Source organism: Natator depressus, chromosome 7 (genome assembly GCF_965152275.1).
Source record: "Natator depressus isolate rNatDep1 chromosome 7, rNatDep2.hap1, whole genome shotgun sequence".
Classification (NCBI taxonomy): Eukaryota; Metazoa; Chordata; order Testudines; family Cheloniidae; genus Natator; species Natator depressus.
Genome location: NC_134240.1, coordinates 110,964,209 through 110,978,474, shown reverse-complemented (window position 1 = coordinate 110,978,474; position 14,266 = coordinate 110,964,209). Strand labels below are relative to the sequence as shown.

The 14,266-nt window shown below is 39.8% G+C and overlaps 1 protein-coding gene across 2 annotated transcripts in view; it reads left to right on the top strand.

Annotated features, from left to right (window-relative positions):
- Window positions 1-14,266, top strand: part of ATRNL1 (attractin like 1) — a 990,764-nt gene that overhangs the window by 230,442 nt on the left and 746,056 nt on the right. For both annotated transcript variants that reach the window (XM_074959279.1, XM_074959280.1), the window contains exons 12-13: window positions 7,890-7,974; window positions 11,107-11,315. In XM_074959279.1, coding sequence (XP_074815380.1) covers window positions 7,890-7,974; window positions 11,107-11,315 — 294 coding nt within the window. The remainder of the gene's footprint in view (window positions 1-7,889; window positions 7,975-11,106; window positions 11,316-14,266) is intronic.

Below are 14,266 nucleotides of genomic sequence, written 5' to 3'. Positions count from 1 at the left end.
ACTGCAGTAAGGTGGTAAGTTGCAGATGTACTGTTTCTTTAAAGGGAACAGCAAGCTTAATAACCTCTCTAAGTGTACCAGGAGAGTGATGGGCACTTGAGGGAATATGGTTTTGGGGAAATTTGGGACTGTGTTTGGGGTCACCCCTCATAAGGTAATTGGGTGGTAGTGACTAGAGTCAGGCAGTTGTAGGCATGCTGCTGGGGTAAGAGTACTGACTTGGGCCTCTCTGGTTGCAAAAGTTACTAGTCTGCCCTGCAGTTCAGAATTGCTAATTACCAAACACTGCTTATTAAATTCAATCAACACAATTATATCAAGTTTAATTATTTTATTGAACATCTCCTGCAGGAGCATAGAGAACAGTTTCAAGTCATAATTGCTGAAGGACAGCTCCTGGTAAGAATGAATTTGCAAGTTTTCCTTGCCTGAGCTGATATGGCAGCTGGCTCCATCTCCATGGCTCTTGTTATGTGCTGAGCCTCATGTTTGCGTTTTCAAACATGGTTCAAAATATGGTTGAAGACCTTCCCTTTGATGGGCTCAAGTTGTTCAATGAGTCCACAGACTGAGTCCTTACACTCTCTTAAGGATTCAAGGGAGACCTTCCATTCACTTGGTATTTATATACCTGCAAACAAGAAGAGATTCAATAGGTCACAGACTGCTCAATGATCTCATCTGTCTCAATTTTCTACATACTAAAGATCAACAGAACTTCCAAAAAAGAAACCTGTGCTGTAGAAGAAAAAACCATTGACTGCTCTGACTGTGACAACTCAACTATCCTTATCAGCCAAGCATCCGCTTTGATTCCTTGATCAGGGGTCATGAACAGTCCGACTTCCTGGATCTGAAGCTGCATCATCCTACCCACGCCTTCCCATCTTTTGGCGATCAATGTAGTCAGTTGTTGGCTGCATGTGTTCTCTCTTCAGGCTGCACTGGCTCTGGCCAGATAACCTGTACAGCAGGCTCTGATTGAACTGTCCCAAAAGACCACAGACTCAGTTCCGTACTGAAGGCACGCATCCAGATTTATTGTTGATGAAGCATAGTCCTGGATCAGTGTTACACTAGAACATGTATGCCCATGACAATGGACTCGGCTCAGTGAATGGTGGGACTTTTCATTCCCCACTTGGCCAGACAAAGACAATCCCCTTTGAGAACCCTCTTTCTACACCAATACAAACAAGTTACATATGACCCCTCTGACATAGTTAGTTACTAGCCCTTACCTTGTACATGTTGGTTTGATTAAAACATCTCTATACATCACGCTGTGGGCAATGTGTCCCTGTTATTTTTGGGGAGTGTGATTATGCCATACTTGATGTTCAGGTACTACCCTTTTAGAATGTGTTTACGTGAGTGTCCTGTGCCTAGCACTTGCTAGGAATGTGTGCATTTTTGCAATACCAGCTCTGTTCTTGCCAGGTTCTGTGAACTTTCAAGTAGGCATGTTTTATTACAAGGCCTGACTTCTCCCCTGATTCAGCATGATTTTGCTTTATATCAGCAGGGTCTGACTTTAGTTCAGGCCTTAGGCCTTACACCAGGCCCCTCACACCAAGCCTGATGTCTTAGGCTCTTTCTTTCTACTACAATCATCTCTCCTGTTTCCGCACCTCATGGGAGCAGATTACTTCTGAGAGATGGGTTCTGATGGTTATAATATTGGATTACTCTATCCATTTCTGTTCCATGTCCTCACTCAACCCCACTTCCCCCCTTTCTTTTTAGTGACTCATCTCATGAACTTCTGCTGAGATAAGAGGTTATTTTCCTTCTCCATATAGGAAGTCTTGGAACCAGTTCCCATCCAGCACAGAGGGAATGGATTTTATTCCAAATACTTTGATACCCCAAAAGAAGAGTGGATGGAGAACAATACTAGATCTCGGGATGCTAAATACTTTCGTTAAAGTGCAGAAGTTCAGGATAGTGACATTTGTACTTATACCATCTCTAGATCCAGGATACTGGTTTGTAGCCCTCGACCTACAAGATGCATACCTTCAGATTGCGATCTGTCTTTCTCACAAGAGATTTATTCGGTTTATCATCAGTCAAGAGCACTTTAAATATCAAGTGCTCTCCTTCAGGCTTCCTACTATCCCAGGGTGTTTACAGAGGTTATGATAATGGTTACCACCCAACTTTGTCAATAGGGAGTGTTTGTCTTCCCCTACCTCAATGATTGGCTGCTCAAAGGATGCTCTGATGCTGATGTTCAAGTTGCTGTCAAGAACTCTACGACTTTGTTCAGCATGTTAGGTCTTCAACTCAACACTGAGAAGTCCTTTCTCTTACGTGTTCATAAGGGCCATCCTGAATGCTTTAATATCCAGAGTATTGGAGACAGGTTTCTTATGCTAAAACATTTGATTATGCAAATCCAAGTGAGACCTCAGGTAACTGCCAAGTTATGCCTGTAGCTCCTTGGTCACATGGCAGCATGCACCTTTGCTACATTACATACTTAGATACATCTGCACTGCTTCCAGAACTGGCCCAGTATGGTTTATACCCCCAACAGATGCAGTTTGAACAAGTTACTCTCCATTCCTCACCACGTGCTAGTCTCCCTCCACAGATGGAGGAATCCAGGTAAAGTCTGCTCAGGGGACCCCTTCACCCATCCACTCACGTCACCATAGTTTCAAATGTATCCCTTCTAGGATGGGGAGTTCATTCTCAGGAGCGAACTGTTAGGGCAGGTAGACCACCCAGGAATCTACTTTCCATATCAACCTACTGGAGCTCAGGGCTGTCAAATATGCCTGCCAACATTTCCTTCTTTTGATAAATTGTCCCTTTATCATAATAACAAACAGGTCCAGTAGTACTACATAAATTGTCAGTGGGAGTGAGATCCCCTTCCTTTTGTGCAGAAGCAATGAAGTTAAGGAACTGGTGTATAGCCCAATGTATCCTTATTTCGGCTGTTTACACCTTGCCTCCAAACAGGAGAGCTGACTGTCTCAGCAGACACTTCTCTGAGGATCGTGAGTCTGAACTTGTCCAGTTCTTTGGTGGTTATTGATGTCCAATTAATTATTAGTTTAAAGAGCTGGGAATTTTAGGGTTTGAATCCCAGAATGAGGCACAACAGAATTCGGGTTATCAAGTTCAATATCTAGTTGGGAACCTTGGTGCACTAAATGATGCGGCGCACAATGATGCCACTCACACTGAGGGCAAAGCAAGCTTTAACTACTTTTATTTGCACAATTAATAAAGACATAAATGCTCCAAACCACACAAAAAGATCGCAAAAATACAGAGTTAAGGTAATATCTTGTACCATTCATCACTTATACTCACACCTTTCTTGGGGATCTGGTGGTAATAGACCAAGGTCTTGCTCTGTCCCTGGCATGCTAAGCGATTCTGATCATCCATTTTACTCATTTACATGGTGGTCTGGCCTATTATAGGGCTTAGGATCTGTCAAGAATATTCATACAAATACCCAACCTCCTTTTTCCATATCTAACTTCCTCACCCTAATAATGTTGAGGTGTCATGCTACTGCAGGTTAGTATGTTACCAATACAAGTTCAAGTTCATGGTTAACAATTGCCATCGTTTCTGTCCTTAAATATCTAAGCCGTATCAGTTCAATGTTCCTGCAGTTACCTGGTATCATTTTGTACAAACTGCTCCCTTAAGCACACTATTCCCAGTTCCCCAAAACTCAGGGTGACTGTTGGGCCACTTACCTATGCTGAAGTTTATAGGCTGTGAGCCTTAAGATAACTGGTTAAGTTAATGCCTTACAGGATATAGGCCTGCAGGTTCCTTGTGTTACTGATAAATAAAGTAAAATGCTAAAGCTAGCTCAATTGGCTACCAACTCGACAACTCCCATACTTGAACAGATATTTCTCACCTGGGATTTCCCAGAAATAGATCTTTTTGCTACTGCCACGAAGAGGAAGTGTGCAAAGTGTTGCTTGAGAGGAGATCTAGGTTGCCATTCCCTGGAAAATGTCATTCTCATCTCCTGGCCGAAGAACCTGTTATACACTTGTCTTCCAACACCTCTCAGCCTCAGAGTCTTAAATAAAATCAAGCAGCGTGGAGCCAAGGTCATCTTAATTGTGCCAACTTGGCCAAGAGAGGTATGCCTCTCCGCTCTCCCTGAACACTGCATGACTCAAGGGCTGGTACCTGGTTTGCTGAATAGGGATAGAACTTTCCTGTTCTAAAGAGGTTCAAGAGGTTCTGCTGAATAGTAGGAAAGAATAAATTAGAAAATGATCTTTATCTTCAGAAATGGAAGAGAATTTACCATTGGTGTATCCTACAACATCTGTTTCCTACTGACTCTCCCTTCTCTGAGATCCTGTAGTACCTTTTTGATTTCAAGAATGCAGGCCTTTCTCTGAGCTCTGTTAATTTTCACATAAGCGACCATAACCGTGTTCCATTCTCCAGTGAAGGGTTTTCTCACCTTGCAACTTCTAGTTTTATTAAAGTGTTATCCAGCCTGTTTCCACACATCAGGAAACACACTGCAGCCTGTGTTTTTAAATTAGTCAGCTCTCAGATTAAACTTCCCTTTGAATACATGGCCACATGCTCACTCTTACACCTATGCATGCAGATGACTTTCTTGGTGGTTATCACCTCTGCTCGGAAAGTTGGTGAGTTTGGGACTTGGATGGTGACCTCCCCACCCCATCCCAAACCCATTTTCTTTACTGTTTTCTTTAAAGTCAAGGTATCGCTCTGACCAGATCCCTGATTCTTACATAATAATTCTTACATAATAACATCTTGGATTTTTACACCAATCAAAACTATTAATCTGCCTGGTTTTTACCCTAAATCTCATTAGTCTAGGGAGTATGACATCCTTCACACTTGGACATTGGGAGGGTGGTGTTTCTCTATTTGAACGGGACTAGATCCTTTTGGGCCTCCCTTCGATTATTTGTTTCTGTAGCAGAGAGAGTTAAAGGAACCACCCATCTCCACCCAGAGACTTTTCAAATGAGTTTCAGTTTCATTCTTGCCTGCTATGAAGCTGCTAACATCCTGCTCCCTCCTAGGATTATAGCTCATTTAACCAGATTGCAGTCCACCTCTGTTGCCCTACTAAAAGATGTACCTATCAGAGAAATTTGCAAAACTGCCGCATGAGTCTCCATCCATCCATTCACAAAGCACAATGATCAAGTGCATGCATCCTGAGTAGATGCTGCATTTGGGACCACCTCATCCAATTAGTTTAGAGCCTATGCCAAAGCACCCACCTTCTCTAACGAGTGCTGCTCAGGTGTCACCTGAAGTGGATCGCCCGTAGGGACATTTCTCAAAAAAGGAGAGGTTACTAACCTTGTACAGTAACTGGGGTCCTTCAAAATGTTTGTCTCTATGGGTCCTCCACTGCTGACCTTCCTTCACTGCTTTGGAGTCTCATCTCCATGGGACTTTGTAGTAGAGAAGAAACTGAGTGAAGTTTTTGTCCATCACAGCCCCATGTACCCTCAATACATGGCATGATAGCTAGTGTGCATGTGTGGACCAAATGAGCACTGCTGCCAAAAATCTCTGTGAAAGGGTCACGTGCACCTGAAATGGAGCACACATAGACACAAACATCTTGAAGAGCTCCAGTTATCATACAAGGTAAAAACGACGAGGAGTCCATGTGGCACCTTAGAGACTAACAAATTTGTTAGTCTCTAAGGTGCCACAAGGACTCCTGGTTGTTTTTGCTGATACAGACTAACACGGCTACCACTCTGAAACCTGTCATACAAGGTAAGTAACCTCTTTTTATGTGATCTGTTTTGTTGAAATTGTTGTTTCAAGAACAACTATAGGACAATATTTCCTTAGTACACGTTGGATTTTACTACTCAACTTGAGTAAGAAAAAGCATGAGGAAGTGTTTGACAGTTTAGGAGATGAGGTACTTTATGCATGTGTGGGATGCTTGTGATCGAGGAAGGAGATTAAGGAAGTAGAGAGATTTCTGGATATGTTTATTTGAATAAATGAAGTTTTCTATTAATGAAAAGTTGCTTTACTTTCTTTTCTCTTCATATTGGTAAATTGAGTCATCATCTGATTTTGAAATCACTGACATTTTGCTGTCTGTATGTTAGATATTTTATGCCCTCACATTTCTGATGAGAATTTGGTTGTAATTAAGGATCTTTGAACTTCAACAAAATTTTGCCTGACTCTTTTTGATAACACCTTTGTGTTTATCACATATTTTTCAGACTACACAGTCTTAAATCATTTTGATTCAATAAAGTAACAAGTAACCATGACTTTCTGCAGTGCTGGGATTTCCTCCATGATTCCAGATCAGTGGTTCCCAAACTTGTTCCGCCACTTGTGCAGGGAAAGCCCCTGGCGGGTCGGGCCGGTTTGTTTACCTGCCTTATCCGCAGGTTCGGCCGATCACAGCTCCCAGTGGCTGCGGTTCGCTGCTCCAGGCCAATAGGAGAGGAACGAATTTGGAAACCACTGTTCTAGATGCATCTCTCCTTAAAAAAGGAAAAAAAAAAGGGTTTCTCCTATAATCCCTCAAATAGTTCTCTAATTTCCTATAAACTGTATAAAAATGAAAGTATCTCATAATTTCTTAACCTTCTTTCTCTCTATATGCTGTTTTTAGGTTATAAACTTTTTTGGTGAGGTTGCCTTTTTAATGTTTGTAAAATGTTTAGCACAGTTCTTAGCAGTAAAAATAAACAATAACTTAAAAAACAATCTGAACATTTGCTGTATTTCTCCTGTTTATCAGTTGTCCCACCTTCACAAAACAGGTTTTTTTGGTCAGGTGTGAAGAGCTATTCTCCTGTGATTATCAAGAGCCATTATACCAAATTGGCTATACCCACCCTATTTCCCCCTATAAAATGGGTTTGTAACAGCTCTTGCACATCTATCTTCATAATTTTACATAAAAATACAAAGCATCTCTACAACATTATAAATAGTTTTTGTTGCAAATCTAATTTGCATTTGGATCCAAAGGCAACCTTAATTACTTAGTCAACAAACCTAATTCCCTCAACAGCTGTAAAAGTGCTTTGAAGTAGGTCAGCCTGGCTTATTGTTAAATAGTTAGCTGCTTGTGTGCTTTTCACCCTCCAGTGTTTGATAATATAATATTTCTCTCTGATGATAGTCCTTGTGCATGGTTCTATTCCTGAATAGGCATTTTTGCTGGTTTGAATTCCTTGATCTATATTTTAGAATCTCACAATTACTCACCTATGGCTATTCTGTGTTTAAAAAAAGAAAACACCTGATTTATAGCAAGGTATTAGTGACATAAGTATGTTGTCCTGAGGTTAGGTGTGGGGAAAGAGTATAAGAAATTCCATGTCTGTTAGTGTGTTTGAAAGAATAAAGTAGATTACATTGCAGCAATATATTGCTTTTATATTCTTTCTCAACAATACCTTTAGCTTTATATTTAAGAACAATGTATTAGACTTTTTTAAAAAAAACAGTCTGTCTAGATAACCAAGCTAAAGATGATATTGCAAAGACTTGAAGTTTATATTGAAGTGACTTTTGCTTTGGAGTTGTTTATATTTTACCCTGACATTTGAAAAATTAGTTATCACAAAGGTAAAAATGATTTTAATGAAGTATTTAAATATGTTTGTATCCTATAAGTATTTAAATATATCTTAGAACAGAAAGAATTTGTTTTTCAAGAGGGTACCATATCCTAGCATTGCTAATCAAGGCATTTGAAAAAGATATGTTTCAAATTGTTACTTTCCTCTAAAAAAATAGCCCATATGGCTTTGATTTAGTCCTGGCATTTAAATATGTAATATATTTTATGAAAGTCTCTTGAAATTTTATTACAGGAAATCATATGCTTTCCTTTTGTCTTTTAGCTTGTGATGAATGGAAAATTTTACCAAAACCTAATCTGCATCGGGATGTGAACAGATTTGGACACACTGCAGTTGTCAGTAATGGGTAAATGAAGCATGTTTTAAATGTCTCTGACCATTTTTGCAGGAAGAAATAAAACCTGTGATGACAGTTATATTTACATAAAGTGCAATTCCATGATGTACAGTTGATGTTATTTATTAACATGAATAGTAGCCCTCAAGAACAACGTTACATATCCTGATCATCAGTACATCAAATCGTTTATTTGGGGTAGTTGTGGAACATGTTGATTTATATAAACCTCAGGGTAGCACATTTGTCTCGCTCTGCCAGGACAGGGGGCACTGGATATAGTTTTTGATTATGCTGCAACTTTATTCTTAAATATCTGGGAGTACCTGGCAGATAATTGTACAGTGCAGGTAATACCATATATATTTCCATATGCTCAGGGGCTGCCATCAGCCCTCCCCCTTTCCAATCCTGGTCCCATCCATTCTACTTCTGCAGCTCGACCTTTTATGAACATTAAGTGGACTGTAAAGGGTGTGGGATTGACTCCCCACCATACCAGTTGAGGAGCCCCAAATCCTCTGTTGCTGCTCATTTAAAGGATGCCTTGTTTAAATCCTTTACCAATAAATTTTATCTGATCACCATATCCATTCTATATGGAGTACATGTACTAGCCCAACCCCCCTTTCCTACTCCATCAGGTCCCTAACCTGCTGTGAAAGGTGAAAACCCACCTCACCTCAGCCTTTCTGGCTGTGAGAGAAAATTCCTTCCCAGCCCCCCTGAGAAAAGGGGTGACTAGCATAATGGCCGCAGCAGATAAAGATGAAACCTGGCATTTTAACTATAGGCATGGGTGGGAAGGGTAGGTGATGCTAGCCTGGTCCACATTAAAGAGGTCTTCCCTGGAACTGCCTTGGGTATAAATAATTCCCCACACACTTCCAGTGAGCTGGAAGGGGGCAGCATCTCCTCCCCCAACTGACCTCATCCGGTTGTGTTTCTTCCTATATCTTTACCTGGAACTGGTAATCCTTTTGGGGGGAGCGGGGTGTATAAAGGGGCAACGACTCCCTTCGTACCTGCCTGTTGGATCTTTGCAGTTAAAGGGGGCAATTCACTTTCACCATAGAGCTGAACTAAGGTCCCCAATGCTTAATGTGCATTGAGGACATTTAGTGATTTACAGTGGGATTGAAATCCAAGACCAAGTATAGTAATCACTTGGATGTAATGTATAAATTCTCGTTCATTCAATAAGATGCTGTAGGTGATTTAGTGTCAAAAATCATAAACTTCTAGGAGAAATTTATTTACTGTGTGAAAAAGTAAGCGTTACATTATTCCCATGCAGCGATCATCATTAAAGACAGTATGTACCAAGAGTTACCAGCTCCAGGCTACGTAATTTTTTGCAACCCCCAGCAAACTGCATCAGCCCTTTGTATAGGGTGACCAGAAAGCAAATGTGGAAAAATAAGGATGGGGGCAGGGGGTAATGGGAGCCTATATGAGAAAAAGACCCAAAAATCGGGACTGTCCCTATAAAATCAGGATATCTGGTCACCCTGCCTTTGTAAGCATTGCTGTCCACAGTGGAAACTCAACATAGCTACTTTGGCAGGGAATGGGAGGTCAATACTGTGGGCCCCAGAGCTGGCATGGACACACATGTCCTGTGTGCAAGTGGCTTTAGCTTTTGGCAGATCATTTGAGGTTTGCAGGACTTGATGGCCAAACTCCTTGCTTCATCCAATGATTGTGGGGCAAACATTATCCCTCTGAAGGAAGAGTTTTATAGGAAACTTAGCCAGGAGGACCTCAAAGAACATTTTCTCATTGGCCCTCTCTCATGGGTTTCACGTATGCCCTAACATGTGGCTGCTGTTGATACCATAAAGGATCACTTTTAAATGCCAACAATTGTATGTTGCCTTTTTTACATGATTTATCACTTTCCAATAATTTGAACGTGTAAATAATTAAACACATCAATAATTATAGAGTATATAAGTTCCTTTGCCCATGAATATTATATTACATTAAAATAATGTAATAACATGTAATATTTATTGAAATAGTTCCTTGAGATAAATAACAGCAGCAAATTGCAATGATCAGCAAACACAGCACTTCAAATTCACTAATGAAATATGTGTAGATTGTTTCATTAGCAGAGAAGAATTGCTCATAATGAAAGTGTATCTATTGCTAGTTTCTCACAAATAGAAGTGACATTTAAAAGATTCAGATTCTTTTCTAAACTATATCTGAAGCGCTAAGAATTGGCTGCTAACAATGAATTAAAATTGGGGCAAAATACCCACTTGTTCTTCAGACCTTACTATATTATTATAGCTCCTTAACATAAACTACTGCTCTGGAGGCGCCTCAGAGCCCATTGATACCTGTAGCACTACCAAACACAAAGTCCCCTTGGGAGTATATGACACTGGAGAGATCTAGATTAATTTTTCAGATCTTCCTAATTTTAAATGAGAAGTGGGAAAAACTTTGGCCTCGAATCCAGAAATTTACTGCTAGCTAAGAGATAAGTCCATGACTGCTAGCTGGTGGTGTTTGTTCTTGGAATCTTCTGTCTCAAAGAGAAAAGCTCCTTGGTCCCAATCTCTTACTGCAGACCATCTAGTTCATACAATATATGTTCTCATTACCTCACACCGAAAAAGTATACTGCTCCCTGCACAGTCCTTGTTCCTTTTTCCCACCCATTTTCTGTGTGCTGCTCTATATTTTTCTAATACATATAATTTGGCTGAATTTAGACATACTTTAAGTTTCATCTTGGAGCAAACTTTTGAAAAAAACAAACACACACATGAACTTTGAGGTTTTTAAGGGAAACAGTGACACAATCTTAATTTGACTGTTGTGATAAATACTGCCATAATACACCTCTACCCCGATATAACACTGTCCTCGGGAGCCAAAAAATCTTACCGTGTTATAAGTGAAACCACGTTATATCGAACTTGCTTTGATCCACCGGAGCGCGCAGCCCCGCCCCCCCGAGCACTGCTTTACCGCGTTATATCCGAATTCATGTTATATCGGGTCACGTTATATTGGGGTAGAGGTGTATATGTAAAGGTGGCTAAAAAAGCAAGAGGATATAGCTTTAATAATGCTTTATTTATAAAAAACAGTTACTTTATATTCCCTTTCTTTTGTGATTAGGTCCATGTACATATTTGGGGGTTTTTCAAGTGTTCTGTTGAATGATATCCTTGTGTACAAGCCTCCAGACTGTGAAGCATTCAGACAGGAAGAACTGTGTAAAAATGCTGGTCCAGGAATAAGATGTCTGTGGAACAAAAACCAATGTGAATCCTGGGAATCTGGGCGTGCCAACAATGTCCTTGAAGCAAAGTGTCCCAGAAAAACAGGTAAGAGGTTTTTTTTAAATCTTTTCTGCACTTGTTCATTGAATTATAATTTTACATAGTGTCAAATGTAGCAATGCTTCCATGATTGTATAAAAACATTTTATTTTATTTAACATCAGTTGTTTAATCTACTGTGCTTCAGGATTGACAGCTATCACCCTCTCTTTAGTTTATAGTAAGGAAAAACTCTTTAGAAATGAAATGTAATGGTAAATAACAGGATATATCTTAGTTTCCTCACAGGTCCTTCCTTTTACTGGAAAGATTTCATAATTAAGGTGTCAGAATGGAAAGACATAGAAATAAAATATTTTATATCTTCTAAGTGTTCCAAGAAGGGAAGTGATCACAAGGGGTATGGAACGGCTTCTGTATGAGGAGAGATTAATAAGCTTGGGACTTTTCAGCTTGGAAAAGAGATGACTAAGGGAGGATATGGTAGAGGTCTGTAAAATCATGAAGTGTTGTTTACTCCTTCTCATAACACAAGGACTAGGGGGTCACCAAATGAAATGATTAGGCAGCAGGTTTAAAACAAACAAAAGGAGGTATTTCTTCACACAGCGCCCAGTCAACCTGTGGAACTCTTTGCCAGAGGATGTTGTGAAGGCCAAGACTATAACAGGGTTTAAAAAAGAACTAGATAAATTCATGGAGGATAGGTCCATCAATGGCTATTAGCCAGGATGGTCAGGGATGGTGTCTATAGCCTCTGTTTGCCAGAAGCTGGGAATGAGCAACAGGGAAAGGAAGGATCACTTGATGATTACCTGTTCTGTTGATTCCCTCTGAGGCACCTGACATTGGCCACTGTCAGAAGACAGGATACTGGGCTTGATGGACCTTTGGTCTGACACAGTATGACCGTTCTTATGTTCTTATATATCTTTTGGGGGTCACTAAGTTTTAAGAAATATTATCATCAAACTGACCCATCTAATTGACCCATCTGCTTTTCTTTTGACATCAGAAATGCCAGTGTTAGTGCTGGTCTGCAGGTGTTTTTATAATGTTAGCAGTTAATACTTTTATAAACATTATATAATGCCAAAAATTGGTGCTTTCGAAACAAAACTACGATGTGTTCCCAATCTCTAAAGAGAGTCAATCCTATATAAGATAGTAAAACACTAGTGAAGATGTGGTTGAAGAGCTGTAGAGGGGAGGGGGATCACTGATGAAAAGAAAGGAAGCATTGCTTGAAACAGTGGGGTTTAAAGAGGAATTTGAGGACAGAGAAAGAAGGTGCTTATTGGATGAGGACAGGAACAGTGTTCCAGATATAGAAGGCATCACAGATAGAAGGAAGATAGGTGAAAAGCAGAAAAACTAGACTGAGAGAGAGTGGGGAGTAAGGGAAATGAGAACAGATGGAGGTGGCAGCAAGATTATGAGTGGACTAGTAGATGAGGAAAAGAGCTTGAATTTGAGGTGTGCAGGCTTTCTAGGCAGGCCTTTAGGGACCCACTTTTGCTGCTCCTTACTAGGGCAGGGTGTAGCAAAGCCTCCAGCAGAGGGTCACAAAGGGCCAGCTACACCCCTTCAGAATCCTATAATGTATAAATGAGTTGTAGTTCACATTTACAATTCATAAATCTTACTGTCTAGCATGTTTTATATCCTGCACCTGTCCTGTATAAAACACTACAAAGTGGTGCTGACAAAATATAATGGTTATTGAAGAACACTCTACATTAATAATGAGTTGGAATGGACCATCTTGCTTATGATCTGGTGAAAGTTTGTCTGACCTTTGGAGCGATATATTAGTGAGGATTACAGTTAGACCATCCTTGTAGTACCAGGTTTGCAGAACCATGAGTAGGGTGATAAATTACAGGTCTACAAATGAAAAGGGGAAGTACTCAAACCATAACTGATAGGAATAAATACAAGGACCTAAATTCTTCTCAGTTATACTGGAGAAGATCCAAAATAACTCAGTTTACATCAGTGGCGTTGCTCTGAATTTACACTGGTAAAAATGAGAAGAGAATTTAGCCCAGTGTGCTCAAATATAGTCAGATAACTGACCTTTCTCTCTCTCCACCTTTCCCTGCTTTGCAGTGTTAAAAAAAAAATTACCCAAATGATTCTGAGCCATAGAATTATAGCAGCCAGAGCACAGGTTCTCAAAATGACAATTAACAATATAGTCATGTCTGTACATGCAAACAGCATATAGAGGAAGTGTCATTTGCTCAGAGAATTCGCAGGTCTAACTGGAGAATTGGGTAAGGGGTTATAATACAGTCGCAGCTAAAAAAACACTGAACTGAGCCAGTTTTTTTTGCATTTTTTATGTTGTAGTATGTCAAGATGTGTGTTAGTTTCTATCTTATGATTTTCTGTTTGGCAACATAACTGTATTGATTCAAATAGCAAGTTATCTTTATCAGTTGTTATTGTACACCATTCCTAAACTGTAAATTTAAAATTTGCAAGCTAAATTGGTGTTGAAAGTGTTTTGTTTTGTAGTTTACATGAATACAGATATAGAGTACAGCTCCACATATTTGATACTCATTCTGTATATCTTTCTGAGAGAATAATATGAAACAGTTCACTCAAACTGTGTCTGTGTACACATGTATAAGCTCCATAATATTAAACAGCTGAACTACTTTAAATGTTTGTTTTACCATCATACTGTCTGCATGTTTGCTGTGCCTCTAATATATATTGTGACCTAGTTTACTTTTCAGTCAATTTTCTCCTGAACTGTCTCCCAACAGCATGTAAAGTTGCAAACATAGTATGATTTGATGATTGCTGGAAACAAATGCCGGGTAGCACGGAAAGATGTCAGCTACATAAAATTGCCTTCTAAAGAATTTTTTTTGGTATTTTTCATATTTTTCTGTAAACCATTTCATAAGGGATCTAAAAGGTTTTGCCCCTCCCATTCTTTTTGTCCCCTCCAAATCTTGAAAATTTCTAACTTCAAAAGC